This window comes from Sesamum indicum, linkage group LG7 (genome assembly GCF_026168435.1).
Source record: "Sesamum indicum cultivar Baizhima isolate 11 linkage group LG7, ASM2616843v1, whole genome shotgun sequence".
NCBI classification, from domain to species: Eukaryota; Viridiplantae; Streptophyta; class Magnoliopsida; order Lamiales; family Pedaliaceae; genus Sesamum; species Sesamum indicum.
This window is the reverse complement of record NC_142663.1, coordinates 12,624,238-12,640,827: the sequence shown is the minus strand read 5'-3', so window position 1 is coordinate 12,640,827 and position 16,590 is coordinate 12,624,238. Positions and strand designations below refer to the sequence as shown.

Sequence of the window (16,590 nt, the reverse complement as noted above, 5' to 3'; positions counted from 1 at the left end):
ATTGAAAAATCCTATCCTTTTTTAGTAGTACAGGTATTGATACGTTCAAAAAGTATACGAGTCCAATTGATATGCTGAACAAATTTTGGTCGAAGCGTACACTGATCTTAAAAGGGGGAGCCTACAAGAAAAGTGTTAGCACTCTAACGTTTAAGTCAATATTGAATTTGATATGAAATATAACAAAAAAAAAATAAGTGAATTTAATTAAAAATCGAGATATTATGAATGAAGTTGGTGAAAAGTATAATAATATATGATAATAAGCCTAGACAGCTTAGGAGATAGTTTAGAGAGTGAGAGAGGCGTTTAGAGAATGAGAAAGGTGTCCCCGTACGGAGAACTAAACATGTACTTATAGGGATAGTGTCCCCGTCTGTTGGATGTGTATTCCACTCCAGAAAATCTTGTGGAAATTGGTTGAGATGGTTGGAATACGGGATAAACCATATTATTTGTAGCTAATAGTGCTTTAGTAGGAGTTTTCTTTGTCTTGACATACCCGTCGCTTATGAGGAGTCCCAACAACCAAGGAAGTCATCATTGCTAAGACTAATGTAGTCCAAGGCGGCTGCTGATACCTTGGCTGATGAGGTGCACGTGAGATGTTGAGATGTCACGTGTGTGGGCTTGTTTGAGCCGAATGTTTTATTTGGTTTTAACCATCGTTCGAGTCGGGAGATGTCCTTCACCTCCTTCTTTTTTCCTGGGCTATTTGGACTGTCTAGGCCTCCTTTTTGCCAATCCGTTCTTTGGGGAACAGCCATCAGGGCTGCCTGCTAGGTCTGCTTGAGCCTCATAGAGTGTTACAAGCCTCTCATGACTTGGACCTCTTTGGAGCGTTATGGGTGTGGGACCTGAGCCTTTAATTTCTTTCTTCTTTTTGGGTCGTTTAGACCTCTTTGGACCAATTTATTTTTATGCACATCAGATATGATATAATTATATTAAAAAAAACTAGTATCCAAGTCTAATATATAATTTGCATAAAATATCAAATTATTTTTTTTATTTCAAATTTTATTATATTTTTTATTTATTTAATATATAAACTCCTCATACGTAAGATACTTATAGAGGTGAACTTCAATTCAATTTGCTATATGTATTATTTGGATATTGAATATTGTAGTTGTACTATTACATTTGAATTTAAATTAAATAAATGGATTGTTATTGTGTTTTTTTTTTATTTGAAATTTTGAATTATATTCATAAATATTATTCTCATTATATGTTTTATTTTTTAGATTTTGATATTTCAGTATGTGTATTCTTGGATAAAATTGGGAAAAGTACTAGAATTATTTATATATATTTAAAAAAATAGAACAGTGTTCGGTTTAGACCAAACCGAACCAACAATGTTCAATTCGATTTTTCATTTCTAAAAATAATTAATCAAAAATTCGATTCGATTAACACCCTTAATTTGGATAGTGTATCCCACACCCTAAGCGGAATATACTATCACATTGTTTTGTACATTTACCATAGAAATTCTCTTTAACCTATATGCCCCTCATTAACTGCTTCGTGACCAAAAAGATGAATATCTAAAAGATGAACTGGTTCTGTTACTACAATATATTATCTAGAAAATTTAATAAAATTGAATGTCTATTTTAATTTGTTTTGTCCTATACTATAGAGATGATAATTGAACCCAAACTAGAGTAAACTTGCACCAAATTGTCCGATTTGAGTCCAAAAAAATTAAGACTAGAATAGGTAGCGGGTTAAAAAAAATTAGGACCCACCCCGATTCGGAGTGGCTCTCGAGTCCATAAAGATCTACCCCAGTATATTATATTGTATATGAGAAAATTACAGTTTTAGTCCGGTAACTTGTAAGCGGTAGCAATTTTAATCCTGTAACTTAGGAGGGGTACATTTCTTTCCTTATACTCGAGAGTGGATACACGGTACTGATTTTTTTTACTGAAATTATATTTCAAATTATCCACCAATGTTTTTTTCATCATAGTTTATGTTTATTTATTTAAAACTCTTATTGAATGATACGTATAAACTATGAATTTTGTGACACTTTCTCCATCAATTTTATTTCATCCATTTTAGTATTCAACAATATTTATATATAGTTTCTTATTAATTTTCATTTCTAGATATCCATTATTTTGTTATCATAAATGACACGTGTCTACATTTATATTGTTAATGATTAATTAGTTCCTAATCTCCAAAGGTCTCTTAATTATATTGTATATATTTCACTTGATTTTTCCTTCAACTTGATTTTGATTGGACCATAAGCTATTTTTTTTTTGAATAATTCTACATTAATTTAATGACAAAGGAAAGTTTGTTCATTAATCCTCATTAAATTACTTTGTACTTAATTTTATAGTACCTAAATCCAACCCAAATTCTTCATTCTTTTTATTGGTGAAATGTTCGGAATAATCCTAGTTTACAAGGTGAGTTTATTTAAAAGGGTAAATTATATCGAGTTTTTTTTTTTTAAATTTGACATAATTATAAATATTTATCGTGCTTTCGTTATTTACTAAAATTCTTAATATTTGATAAAATTATATAATTATTAGATTGGGGTTTGTAATTGTCGATTTTATTATTACTGTACCTTTTTTCTTAAAAAAATAAAAAATTATAAAAAAAACGATCGAGCTGGATGGAAAATTTTGAAAATTGAAAAAGAAAAAGTTGTCCACTTAGCGCCAAAACAATTAAGAATAATTTTAGAAAGTAAGTAAAATTACAATTCATAATTCACAAGGACATTTTGGTCAGGTTACCATAAAAATAGATGAAAACCTAAAAAACAGTAACAAATTGGACTCGTTTGGACGATCGTTTAAATCAATGAGCTATTGATAAATTATTAAATAACAAAAGAGTATTTATAATTATACAAAGTATCTGAAAAGCTCGTTCTGATATGTCCTATTTAAAATGATAAAAGAAACGTGTTATGTAAAAAGTAGTAAAGCTCGTGTATTTCAAATTTTATCTTACACAATAAACACAGCATTACTAAATCCATAGAAATAAATAATTGATAATTTTTTCAAATTATTGATTATTTTAATAAAGAAGAATTGATTATTTTAATTAATTTATTAAATTTTGATTTTATTTTAAAACTCTATAAAATACAAGATTAAGTGTGTTAAATTTTTTGATTTTAAAATTATTTTAAATTTATAGAATAAAAGTTAAAAAGATTGAATTCCATAGACCAAAGGCGTAATTTAGCTAATTGAAAATCCAAAGTAGCATTGTGCAATGTGCAGTGCGAAGTGATATAAAAACTAAAACAAGGTACGAAAGCATGCTTTTGGGAGACCACCGCGGAAATCAGAAATCTCTCTCCCCGCGTAGATCCAGATCCCCATTTCCCCTCCCTATTTCTATACTTCTTGATCCGGATCAGATCCGCTCTCTATTTCTTATCAACCTACTCATACGTTTCGAAATTCCCCAAATTTTGACCTCTGAATTGAAAATTTGGAAGTAATCACAGAATAGCAGAGGCAGGCGAACATGGAGGCTTTCCCTTCATACCCGTTTCGTAGGAAACCTTTTTATCTATACGTTTTCCTGGTGGTTCTTCTCCTCCTCTCTTTCTCCGTCCCGCAAATTTCTGCCCAGGTACTTTATTTTCCGTTTTCCTTCTCTTTTTTGTGATTGTAGTGCAGTAGTATGTTGGAGTGATCTAATTTTATTGCACAATGATTAGGAAAGTGAAGGGCGGGAGTCGAGTGCTGCAATCAAGAGTCTGGGCCGCCGTAGTAAAGTGAGTAAAGTCGATTTATTGTTGTTTGGCATCTGCATCATGATTCTGGAGTTGATTCTGCTAACTCTGAGATAGCCTTGATTTCTGGATCGGATAATTTGACAATCTAGCAGTAGCTTTGATAGTGCTAAGATGTAATTCTTTGTCAGTTGTTTACCGTTTGTTTTTTGGTGGGTTGAACTTTTATATTGGATGAAAGGAGAATACAGGTAATGTAACTCGGCTATGTATGATGTGTGCTAACTGCTCATAGCGAAAATGGATTTATTGATGAAACACCACCTGCCAGAATTGACTGGTGAAAGTAAGAAATCAGAATGCTAAAGATGTTAAAGGGCCACCTTCGACTTTGTTTAACAAATAATTTTTGTGAATGTACTTGCCAACAAATGAGTGCTGCGATTCACTATGTTTTTGTTTAATGTGTTCCATTGCACCTGCCTTATCTATGGGATTAACATTGAAATTTATCGACGTTCTTCTGCGAATTGTGTTGGACAGATATTTGGGGAGAAAATTAAGACTGGCATTGCTAAAGAAGAGAAAGATCTTGATCTTGTTGATCTTGGAGTTAATTTGGACTCGGGTCTTGGAGTCTTTGATGCTTTCTTTGCAAGTTTATCCATGATACTTGTCAGTGAGGTGAGCAAATTATTTGATATAGTATTAGTATCATATAGAGCCAGATGGCCCAGATCTATCCTATTTAGTGCTGTCAGTATGCTGCTGCTTAGCTTTTGATGGCAATTTCTGTAGTCTGCTGTGCTGGTCATCATTTGAAGAGATGACTTAGTCCACCTGTTTCATCACTAAAACCAAGTTGGATGACAAATGATATTTTGGAGCTCTTCATTTGACATTCCTTTATATTTGATTTATTAACTATTTTGTAATGATGGTTATGCTGCTAGATTGGAGATGAAACTTTTATAATAGCAGCTCTCATGGCAATGCGTCACCCCAAGTCAATTGTTCTATCTGGTGCACTCAGTGCGTTGTTTGTGATGACAGTAAGTCAATTTCCTATCACATTTGCTGGATTATAGTGTGAATAATTTTTTGTTTTACTACCCGACGTTTTATACCTATGTACAGGTCCTGTAAGTATTCCGCTCTCAAAACTACTCTTTCAATGATGATACTGAGATTATATTTCTTGCACGTGCATTCCAGATACTTTCGACTGGTCTTGGTAGAATTGTGCCTAATTTGATCTCAAGGAAGCATACAAATAATGCAGCTACAGGTTCTTGTTTGAATTCTATGACATAAATTATGAATGAAATGCTTTTCTTTTTGTGGTTGATCCTCGAGGAGTGGTGATGGTAGTTAGAAGCCTGCATTTGTCTGAGAAAGATGCTCTTAGATCTTTGATGTAAAATTTCTTTCTGCAGTTACATCCCATGTCTTTGAACCATGTGATGCAACTTCTTTTATGTTTATGCTTTTGATAATGAAACTCCAGCTGCAAATTGGATTGAGTTGCGTTGGCTCTGTCTTTTAAGCTTGCCCGAGCTCACTTAAGGAGGCCAAGCTTGAACAACATACAGACCTCCCAAAGTTCTAAAATTTGCTCAAGTTTGGCTTTGTATGAGTCGGTATTAGCCAAATACTGCATTGAAGTTTGGATGGAATGGATAAATACATGGATCCACAATAAGTTTGAATCCGGATATTGTTCCTGAAAAACCTATATTAAGAGTCCCTGGGTCTGCAGTGAGCGAGGAAGAATGGGAGGGAAAGAAAGAGATAGGAATAAAAGGATAGATTAGAGAGATTGGAGGAAGATGGGTTTTAGTGATTATTAGAGCCCCATAATAGAAAAATGCTTGTCTAATGCATTGTACTCGGAATAACTATGTTGCAATTTCATGTGAATGACTAGATGTGCAGATGTTTTTTTATGTCAACCCATTCAGTTCACTCAACTTAATAGTGACCATATTAGTTATTTCAGTCTAGTCCAATACAATTAGGTCTAGTTTATTTGTATGCTCAAGCTACCCATCAAAATGTTCAATTACTTGTGGACCCACCATCCATGGTTCCCAATGCATAGTGCATGCCAGAGCATCCTGAGATGGGGCCAGATATGATTCAACTAGGATAAGTCAAGTTTTGGCTTTTTAACAGTGAACAAGACAAGTTTGGGCATTTCATTGTGTCTCTTTTACATGGCATATGTGAACTTGTGACCTCAAACTTGGTTCAAGGTGGCTCATTGTATCCTTAGCTGAGAAGCATATTAAGGATACCTGCATCATTTTTCAGAAGAAATGCTTCTTCCAGACCTTCGTTATCATTGTTATAAATCTGAATGAGTATTCTCTTGCAGTTCTTTATGCCTTTTTTGGTCTCCGACTGCTCTACATTGCATGGAGATCAGATTCAAAAGCTTCTCAGAAAAAAGAAATGGAGGAGGTATGCTCCAGTATGAAAAATGATTTGCATATTTAACGTTTCAGTTTCCCTCTGGAGCTGAAGCTATTTCCTTGTCTAAGTATTCTTTTGACTTTAGAAATACTTTGCTCCCGCCTGACTCAATGTGGTATAACATATTTTGATGTTTGTATAGCTGTATTTGTATTATTCCCTTGCTTGAAATGATAATGCAACTGATGCTATTATGTTATTATGGTGGTTTCAAATGCTTTGCTTGACTCATCCTACTGTGATAGTCTGTTATTGCATGGTTACTTGCATACCACTTCACAAATTGTCTGTTCTCTCTCTCTCTCTCATAGCTGAATAAGTAAGTTTGTGCTTATTATAATCCTCAAGTTTATCTGGCCTGTAAATTAGTCTGACGTACTTCAGTTGGCATGTATGCTATATAGCCATTATTCCTTCACATGGGTGTTAACCAATTCTATTAAATATCTCTCGTATCACCCTTGCTGCATGGATCAACTTCTTGTCAGCATTTGCATGTCTTTCGTCCACTCCAACTTCCTTTTTTTGTATATATACCATCAAATTGACCTCAGGCAGTGTGGGATTACAGGTGGAAGAAAAACTTGAAGCAGGACAAGGGAAAACAACAATCCGGCGTTTCTTTTCTAGATTTTGTACACCAATCTATTTAGAGGTATATGCTATTCTTTTGAACCCCAATAGTCATATTGGTTCACCAGTAAAACATGCTACCTATAAACCCTCTTTGGTTTTTGGAAAACTATAAAATTCTGCCGTTCTGCATTATTCTGCAGTCAAAGTTGTTCTAGTTTCTTTCTTTTTCTGTTTTATTTCTGACCATCTGGAGATTGTAAGTGCAAGTGTGTGAACTGACTAATGTGTTTCTCCTGCAATGATCTGTGCGTGCAGTCATTTATTTTGACATTTTTAGCAGAGTGGGGAGACCGTAGCCAGATTGCAACAATTGCTGTGAGTTCATATCTTGACAAGTTCTCTTGCAATTATGCATATTTCAAAGTTCAAGCAAGATGGAGTAACTGTGATTACTGATTCTGTATTTATCTTCTAATTTATTTCTTTAAAGTCGACTTGATGCCCCCAACCCTGTGTCAGGTTGGGTTGGAACCCAATTCATGCAAACTATATGCTCACCCCCAGAGCCTATTTGCAATTTCGGAAGGACTTCAGATCTATCTAGGTTTTGAGGCAGACAGATACTTTTTTTTCATGGGCATAGAGCTGTATTTGGTTATATGTCTATGTTTGTCCAATTATCTCTCATCAGCTACTAGGGTACCGTCTTTCATGATCACATAAACTTGCATGAAAAAAATCTAAGACTTGGACAAGTCTAGCTCAGGTTTAAAAGAACCTTACATGACTTACTGTAGTGTGGCCTGCTTTCCACTGATACTGTAACTCGTCAAACCAGACAAAACTGTAGCTTGAGCGTCCAAACCTTTAGCTTGTCTTGTTAATTAAAATCCTGAAGAGCTAGATAGCATTGTGAGAAGAGGATCATGAATGGCAAAGCTGCCCTCAGACATTTTGACCTGTCCTGGCTCTTGCTCTAAAACTTTTATGCTACAGTACTTAGATTGTGTGCATCATTGTACTTTGAGTTTGTTGATACCATATTTCCTCATTTCAACTAACTTTAAGAGGACTAGGGATTGATGGCTCACTATCTTGCAATTTCCACACTATGAATTGAATTGTAAGAGAAGAATAGCGGGTAACATGTTTGATTTAGGATATGTTTGTTTCCTCTTCCACAGCTAGCAACACACAAGAATGCTGTCGGAGTTGCTGTAGGGGCCACCATAGGACACACCATATGCACGTCTTTGGCAGTGATCGGTGGAAGTATGCTGGCATCAAAGATTTCACAGCGAACTGTTGCAACAGTTGGAGGACTGCTTTTCCTCGGGTTTTCTTTGTCGTCATACTTTTATCCTCCCCTCTGATCGTGGAAGTTTTGTAGATTATAACACGATATTATACACATAAATATTCATGGATCCCTGAAAGGGTTTATTAAGTTTTTTTCTTAATGGTCAATCTGTTCCCAGAAAATGTTTGCATGTAGAGTTCTGTGTAACATATGAGGTACTATATATTGAAAATTATGTTGCATACTTGGATGGATAATCCATCCTTACTTGTTCCACTGTGGACAATAATAGAGTGAATTCATTGTCTATTAAGGGAAGGTAATTGATGTACAATTTGGGAAAGGGTAATTGCTACCATCTTCGTCAAAATTTAGTATAATTATAATATTTTTTATTATTTAAAATATTATAAATATATTTTTCATCTTAGCATCCGCCGAACAATAAGTTCATTTTAATAGTCTCAGTTAAGTTTTTTCATCTAATTACTTTTGTTGTAATGATTAAAATATATTTTTGAATTATTAATTATAATCTTATGAATTTCTTAGAATTTCAAAATTTTTTTTTCGGAACACTATTCCTTATGATTATATATTTATCAACCCTCATTCTTTTTACCTTCTTTTTTATTCTTTAGAAAATTTTAAGTAAAATAGTAATGTTTACTTCGTCGTATAGGGACTACATAATTATTTTTTATTTAAAAAAATATTTATAATTTTTTAAATAAAAAAAAGTATTCATAATTATAATAAATTTTAAAATAATACCCGTGAAGAACAGTACTTTGATACCGCCATAATATGATCAAGTAATGTTAAAGACTTGTATGAGGATGTTGTCCCTACCAAATTTGATGCAAAGTGTTACCATCTACCAACCTTAAGGTACTTTATGGATGCAATAGAATCATTCTGTATCATAATAGTCGGACGACTTTGTGGTGAACTCATTTACTTGCTGGAGTTTAACCTTAAAGCGTACTGACTTGGGATAAAAGTAAGGATTAATTATATTTAAACCTTCTAAACATGTGAAATTACACTTTCTCTCAATTATTTTTCTTTTAAAAATTACTCTTACACTACTCTGATTCACTAGACACCTTTTATTGAATTTGGAAGAATAATGTTAATTTTAGCCTTCATTTAATATTTTTATGTAATAATTTTTTATTTATAAAAAGAAAAATATAATGATGTTTAACCCCACACTCTCTCTCTCTTTCTCTTTTAGTACAAAATATACATGAAAAAATTAAATGATGAGCAACACTAATTTTTATGTCAATTTTTATTGAGGTCAACATTTTTCATTCAAATCTTTACTGAAGAGGGTCAGGTATAATTATAAATCGAGAATTTCGGAAGAAGTGTAAGTGTAACGACAAATCTCTTTAGAGAAAGAATAATTTTGACTTTTTAAAGGATCCAAGTGTAATTAACCCTAAAAATAATTAGACAAGAAAATGAGAGTAGAAGGAGGCAATTTGGTAGAGGAGTATGGGCGTGGCTTCTCCTTTAAGAGGCGGCAAGCAAAAGGAGAAGACCATCCCTACTCCCCACAATCATTTAGAAGTAGAACTAACAGAGAGAGAAAAAGGTATTTCATGTAACAATCATAAATCTGCATAAATTTTAGCAATCAAAGAATTGTTATATATGTAGTTGATGTAGATGTCTAGGTTGGAGTATTGGATCTCCCTCTTCTTGTCATCAAACTCATTATAACTACACCCTGCAGTTCTTACTTCAACACAAAGCAACTACTTATCATATATTACTATAACCATCCCATTCCCTCGAACCACCTCTCTCTCTCTCTCTCTCTCTCTTCTTGATCTTGAGAAAATGAGGGATAGAATGGAAAGATTTGTGCTACTTCCTTTCACTGTGGGTTGCATCTCTGAATCGAGCATCGCAGTTGGACTGCAGCAACCTAAAATATCAAAGCTGGTCGATGCCAACACAACTCCAACAAGTGCTGCCCTCTTTCACACACTAACGTAAAATTCTTTTATTCCCCGTGCATGTTTGCTTGGCTTAATTACTTTGGTTTTGGCTGTGAAGGAACTCGTGGAGGAGAAAAGGAGGACGAGGATGAAGAAACATCATCCACTGGTGAGAACTTGAAGAGCCCTTCAAACCTATCAGCACTTCCAAAGTTCCAGAAGCTGTTCAAGAATTTCAAGAACTTCTCTAACTTATTTGGTAAGTCATTAATCAGCAATACACAGCAAAATTTAAAGAGAACCGGAATATCCTTATGCCACTACAACAGTGAAATCAGCATATATAGCCACTGATACGCATGAACATGATCAAATTGCTATGCATATTGCATATCACTTCAAATTCCCAAACCTGCAGGGCAGTTGCATAAGATTTGTAAATCCTCTATTTTTCTCCACATCTTGTCCTTTTTTCATGCATGAGTACAGTACAAACGCAGACACATGTGTACTCACACACACATCTGTATGTACATTAATAACTTTATATATATATATATATATATATCTGTTTTCAGTAGACAAAGATGAGTTAGAAGAACAAGAAACGGGGATGGAGATTGGATTTCCAACAGATGTGAAGCATGTGACTCACATAGGGTTGGATGGTTGTGCAAGCTCAATCCTCTCAAAGGGCTGGAATAATCTCAACGACCCATTTTCTTCGCCACCACTTGAAGTTGCCATGGGTGACCAACTCACCATGAGGACTTTGCTTCAAACCAAATGAAGAAATTGTTGTCATGATATTAGCAGCAGCGATGAAAAGAAACAGAGGGAGAACATGGCATATCGAAATCTAAATGTGCTAAAACCACTACAAATTATGTCACAGCCATGAATTGTCTGCTCATGTATCTTCAGTGTTTATTCATGTGGTTATGTTATTTGTGTAACTGTGTGGAACCTTATACTGCAGAGCTTTTCGTGATTTTTGATTTCTTGCAAGGAAAATTTCCAGTTAAACATAAAAGCTCCCCTTATCAATTTCAAATAATACTTTGAGAGGATCAGAAGCTAGGATCAAGATTCAAGACTAATGATGTGGGGATTGTTTGGCCCCAAACAAGATGACACACTGCCTACCTGAACCAAAAGTTTCCATCATCATTTTCATTTTACTCTTTTGGGGAGAAGTTGCAATGTCACTCCAACTAGAGAAAAGATCACTTCACCATATTAAGTGGAATTTCTGATCTCCAACTAAGATGATAACCCCATATATAAGTAAGGATGGCAATAATCACGACAAAGATGTCGAACAAATTATACTTTTACATTTCACTTAACTTGTATCTACAGAATTTCCGAATCACATTTTGACTTTCTCGTGTTCACAATGGTAAGTTTAGTCTGAAATTTCATACTTGGACCTGAAATGAACAGAGATATCTTTGAGATGCAACATCATTCCACCAGAAGCTCACGTCTCCTCTGAACTCCTATCGCTTTCCACATTCCATCAATTACATACTTGCATGTAATGATGTTTGGTGCATAACCTAATTTTGCCATCCTATCTTGGAATTCAATCAACTTGGAGGTGTCACCCTCCTCAGATAGTATCCCAACAAGTGCATTATAACATTCTGCATCAAAGATTTGGAATTCCTTGGCATAGAAACTCAACAGCGATTCTGCCTCAAAGATGTTTTTCTCTTTGCATTGTCCATTCATCAAAGCACGACAAATTTCAATATCTATAGGTAAACCAGCTTCAACCATCTCTCGCATCAAGAGTAGAGCTTCCATGCTTCTGCTTAATCCACACAATTCTACAATAACAGCTCGGTAAGCACTCAAATTAGGCTTCATTTCCTTTGATATCATCTCCACTTTCAATTTTAATGCCTCATTCACAAATTTGCCTCTACATAGGGAATCAATCAACTCATTGTACATTTCCTCACTTGGCATATAACCATTTAGAGACATCTGTTCCAAAAGAGACTTTGCTGCAAATGGTCTATTCTCTTTACACAAAGCAAGAATCAAATAACAATACATATCTTGAGAAATCACAACTCCAAAGCGTGTGAGCTCCAAGACCAGATTCAGTGCAGATATCATCCTATCCAGATTTTGATATCCTTTTACGAGCGTCCAACAAGTAAAGTTATCAGGGGCAATCCCTCTTCCAATCATGTCAAACAACACCGATCTTGCTTCTTGCATCATTCCTTCTTTGCAATATCCATATATGAGAGTATTGTATGAAACAGCATCGGGCTTCAACCCTCTATGGACCATCAGTTGGAACAACCGATGAGCCTCTCTCACATTCCCGCCCTTGCACAGACCATTTATCAATGCTGTGTATGTGATCATATCAGGAACCACACCTCTTCTAAACATGATGTTATACAAATAGACCGCATCCTTCAACCTCCCTTCCTTACAATACCTATCAATAAGCATATTATAGGTCACTATATCAGGGCAAAATCCTTCTTCCTCCATTCTCTCCAAAAACTCATTCACATTATCCATATTGCGCTCCTTGCATAACAAGTGAGTCAATATATTAAAAGTGCATGTGTTCGGATGTAACTGAATTCTCCGCATCTCTTCATAAACCTCCCAACATTTCCCCCCAAAATCCATCCTTGAAAGCCCATTGAGAAGACAATTTATAGTAACGATACTTGGAACAAACCCAGCCCTGATAATTTTTCTAAAAGTTCGAAAACTTTCTTTCACCATACCCTTTCTGAGGTAAGCCTTGATGAGCATGTCAAACACAGCAGGGTCCCAATTACAGTCATTTGTAGACAGAATCAGGCTCTCATACACATTCAATCTTTCCGAAACATTTCCATTTCCATTCAACTGCACCAGTTCCATCAGGATTTTCATTGCTTCCTTGTAATTTTTAGACCACACCAAAATGTGAATCATAATACAGTAATTCTGAGCATTGGGTTTGAGGGCCAAGTTATTTCTTACCCAGGTGAAGAGCGTGAGGGCCGCGGAAGAATCAGATTGACATCTCAACAGGATTCTCGAGAACTCATCGCTGGTGAAACGACTAAACGACCCTTGCTGCCGTAGATACTCCAAAAAGACACCATCTTTTAGCTTGAGAGATGAACAGACGAGTGCGACAACGTTGTTTGGGTTCTGGGTTTCGGGGAGAAAATTGTATAGTGGGTTGTTGGTTATAGGCTTGTTGAGGGTTAGAATTTGGACAGCAGATGTTGAGGTCGAGTAATTTCTAGGTACCGAGCCAAGAATTCCGGCCCTGAAAATTCCCCATGGAAATGGAAGCAAATTGGCAGCTGATTTCATGATAAAGAAATCATAGTTCCAAATGGGGCACGGTATGCTATGAAAGAGGATACCAAAATCCCTTGGTGGGCTCGGGCGGTATAACTCCCAAATCAGCAAAGAAACCTAGCTCAGAGACATCAGTGGCGGAAGACGGCGGCGACGGCAACTATGGATTTGAGGGTGCGGCGGTGATGGTGGTAGTGCTATAGATTTCTTTTTTTTGTTATATATATTTTACAATCCTTTTTTACCTCTGACTATGTCAGAATTCGAAACAGACCGACAGTAGTCCTGAATTGGCCATGTTTGCTTCTGTGTGTGTATGGGCTAAATGGCCAAACAGTGAACATGTCATTGTATAATTGATCAATTGGTAGATGATTGATTAGTACCAATGTATGTGTTTGATTATAAGCCTGACTCTTATGTTTATGTGTTTACTACATTGGTTGATTGTGTATCAAAATTATTTTATATCCCAACTAATTATTATCACACGCGATTCCAATCAAACATATAAAAAAAATCTTGAGGTAAAATGATGAGAAAATATTGTAAAAAAAAAAAACAAATTATAACTCTAATTTGTAATAAACGTGAAGAAATAAAGTGAGATAGAAATACGGAATAGGGGGCAATTAAGAAAAAATAAATAAATTAAATTAAAAAAATAAAATAAAAGGTAAATTTGAATTTTTAAAAATTAGTATGCAAATAGGTATTCTTTTATAATATAATAGATGTAAGACAAAAGGAAATATATTGACCATTTATTACATTTTTGGGACTAAATCACAATCCTCAATGGGGTGGGCCTATTTGACTTGTAATCAGCCACAAATATTGGTGATTAGAGGGTGTCTTTGTACTGTACTTGCAAAGAACAATTGATGATTATAATTTCGATCTAATTATTCAAAAAAATGTGTGTATTTTTTATTTTGTTTAAATATATATGTTGATGCATACTGGAATCCAATAACATCATAATGCTCGAATGATTTTTAGAAAAATCCTAAAATCACACGAGGATTAACCTGCAAAACAGGAGTTAACATTTTGATATTTAAGTAATATAAAGTGATGGAGTATCAAAATGTAAGCTAAGGTAAACTTGTAAAGTGGTGAAAACAAGCAAGACACTACGACTGCTCTTGCTTTTGGAGAGAGTGAAAGGGTTTGGAGTGTAAATAGGTTAAATTATAATTTTGACTGCAATTTGACCTCAATTTATAAGGAGATTCAAAGCGGAATGCCCAGTTAGTTGTGTCAAGCTGTATACTGTCGAAACCACGGATATTAGCTAACTAACAAAAGAATCAAAGTACGATGTGGTTTTAGTTGAACGAAGTTATGATTGTTTGAATATTCTTTACCCGATTAATTCAAAAATTTGATAATTATCCCTCGTGCATTAAATAATTATATTATTATTTTATAATTTAAAAATTAAAAATAACTGAATAATTAATAAAAAAATTTATATAATAGAATAATAGATACACAAAAAATATAATATCCTAACAATTCAATATATATTTTTGAGAAGAAATTAACAATATATATACCTTAATCAAAATTTAAACACTTTTAGAAAAAGATTAAAAAATATGTTTTGTATTTTTTTAAAAATATATATTTAAAAGTTTCAAAAATACATAATTACTCATTTTTATCATAAAAATCAAATAGTTAGTAATTTAATTTTGTTACAAAACAATAAAAAAACTTTACATGACAAATTTATTTGTGTATCTATTGTTCTCATTCACTAATTAATTTTGAGTTCGTAAAATAGTTCAAATAGTAAAATATATACACAACAAAATTTTAAGTTAAATAATGAATGAGTCAAATAAATACACAAAAAACTTTAATTGCACTTTTTTTCGGAATATTGTATTTATTGTATATCTATAATATATTAATTTATCTATCCACTTTTAATTAAATTATTCATTTAATAAAACAATAAATTAAAATAAAATTTTTACAAAATACTAAAATATATTAAAAATAATATAACTATTCAAAGCATGAAATCAAAAAATAAATATTACATTTATTAATTTAGGAGATAAATATTACATTAAATTTTTTTTTAAAAAAAAAGTATATTTAGTCCTAATTATTTCTCAAATTCGGTATTATACCCGGCAAACCTGCCCACCCCACATACGGTGGGTACGTACACAAGCGTGTGTGTATATGTATAGATTTATATGTAAATACGGGTATATGTACAAAATTACATATCTTAATTACATCCATCGTATATCTACTGAGGGTCATGTACTAGTATCTAGGGCAGGCGCATACACACTCTCTCTTTCTCCTCTTTCTCTCTCATCGCATTGCCTTTCACTCTCAGGTTGAATTATTGATAGCTTCCTCCACAGTCAATCCCATTCAAGAAACTCACTTCCCATACTAGGGTTTGGGGGAAAACCCAGAAACAGGAAGAGGGTTGGAGCAGACGAATACCATACTTGCCATTCGCCATGACTGGAAAAGCCAAGCCCAAGAAGCACACTGCCAAGGAGATTGCTGCCAAAGTTGACGCCGCCACCACCAACCGCGGCGGGGGGAAGGCCGGGCTCGCCGACCGTTCTGGTGTGGAAAAGGGCGGCCACGCGAAGCTCGAGTGTCCGCACTGCAAGGTCACTGCTCCTGATGTCAAGTCTATGCAGATCCATCACGACGCCCGCCATCCCAAGATCCTCTTCGATGAGTCCAAGCTCAATAATCTCCACGCTGGTTTTGTAGGAGACTCATCCAAGCCTAAGCCCGGCGTCCGCGGCAGCCTCAAGAAGTGAAACCTCAGCCCCTTCCCTTCCGCTGCTGCTACTCATAGAAAACAAAGGAAAAAAAGAGCGGGAGAGAGTGAGAGAGAGAAACTACTACTGCGTGTGTGTTGGTCTATCATTCTAGCATGCACAATAACTTGACAGACTCTACGCATGTGTTGCTGTAATCTACGCTTGTTGTCTTATCACGGATACGATTGTTACTTGTCTTTGTTGGTTAAGTCTTCCTTTGTTTGTATCTTTTGGCCAATGGTTATTGCGTTTCTTGCTCAAGTTTTCAAAGACGTGTCAAGAAGTAATGCCTGATTACGCTATGGGTGGATAAAAGGCCTCATCAGCAGAGATAGAAACATTTTTTCTTTTTGTCCTTTTTGTGTGTTAATTTGGATTAACATTTGGAACCCAGTG

The 16,590-nt window shown here is 34.7% G+C and overlaps 4 protein-coding genes across 4 annotated transcripts; 3 read left to right on the top strand and 1 right to left on the bottom strand.

Moving 5' to 3' along the window:
* The first annotated feature begins 3,293 nt into the window (after positions 1-3,293).
* On the top strand, positions 3,294-8,403 carry LOC105166856 (GDT1-like protein 3). Its single transcript, XM_011086350.3, has 9 exons — positions 3,294-3,636; positions 3,725-3,781; positions 4,283-4,423; positions 4,693-4,791; positions 4,955-5,027; positions 6,117-6,202; positions 6,786-6,869; positions 7,106-7,165; positions 7,975-8,403. Exons 1-9 carry the CDS (start codon positions 3,529-3,531, stop codon positions 8,161-8,163), a joined length of 897 nt encoding a protein of 298 aa, XP_011084652.1. The 5' UTR covers positions 3,294-3,528; the 3' UTR covers positions 8,164-8,403.
* A 1,536-nt stretch (positions 8,404-9,939) lies between these two features.
* On the top strand, positions 9,940-11,036 carry RIC4 (ROP-interactive CRIB motif-containing protein 4). Its single transcript, XM_011086351.3, has 3 exons — positions 9,940-10,074; positions 10,164-10,304; positions 10,624-11,036. Exons 1-3 carry the CDS (start codon positions 9,945-9,947, stop codon positions 10,833-10,835), a joined length of 483 nt encoding a protein of 160 aa, XP_011084653.1. The 5' UTR covers positions 9,940-9,944; the 3' UTR covers positions 10,836-11,036.
* A 326-nt stretch (positions 11,037-11,362) lies between these two features.
* Positions 11,363-13,730, bottom strand: LOC105166858 (Pentatricopeptide repeat (PPR) superfamily protein). Its single transcript, XM_011086354.3, has one exon. The coding sequence runs from the start codon at positions 13,391-13,393 to the stop codon at positions 11,513-11,515; it is 1,881 nt and encodes a 626-aa protein (XP_011084656.1). The 5' UTR covers positions 13,394-13,730; the 3' UTR covers positions 11,363-11,512.
* A 1,929-nt stretch (positions 13,731-15,659) lies between these two features.
* On the top strand, positions 15,660-16,420 carry LOC105166859 (protein METHYLENE BLUE SENSITIVITY 1). The gene has a single exon (XM_020695317.2). It carries the CDS (start codon positions 15,877-15,879, stop codon positions 16,189-16,191), a length of 315 nt encoding a protein of 104 aa, XP_020550976.1. The 5' UTR covers positions 15,660-15,876; the 3' UTR covers positions 16,192-16,420.
* The last annotated feature ends 170 nt before the right edge of the window (positions 16,421-16,590 follow it).

Bases quoted from the DNA above. Each gene is read 5' to 3' on its own strand.
- LOC105166856 (XM_011086350.3), top strand. From the start codon at position 3,529: ATGGAGGCTTTCCCTTCATACCCGTTTCGTAGGAAACCTTTTTATCTA. The intron at 3,782-4,282 runs GTGAGTAAAGTC...TGTGTTGGACAG, and splicing joins GTCTGGGCCGCCGTAGTAAA to ATATTTGGGGAGAAAATTAA. The intron at 6,870-7,105 runs GTATATGCTATT...CTGTGCGTGCAG, and splicing joins GTACACCAATCTATTTAGAG to TCATTTATTTTGACATTTTT.
- RIC4 (XM_011086351.3), top strand. From the start codon at position 9,945: ATGAGGGATAGAATGGAAAGATTTGTGCTACTTCCTTTCACTGTGGGT. The intron at 10,075-10,163 runs GTGCTGCCCTCT...TTGGCTGTGAAG, and splicing joins TGCCAACACAACTCCAACAA to GAACTCGTGGAGGAGAAAAG. The intron at 10,305-10,623 runs GTAAGTCATTAA...ATCTGTTTTCAG, and splicing joins GAACTTCTCTAACTTATTTG to TAGACAAAGATGAGTTAGAA.
- LOC105166858 (XM_011086354.3), bottom strand. From the start codon at position 13,393: ATGAAATCAGCTGCCAATTTGCTTCCATTTCCATGGGGAATTTTCAGG.
- LOC105166859 (XM_020695317.2), top strand. From the start codon at position 15,877: ATGACTGGAAAAGCCAAGCCCAAGAAGCACACTGCCAAGGAGATTGCT.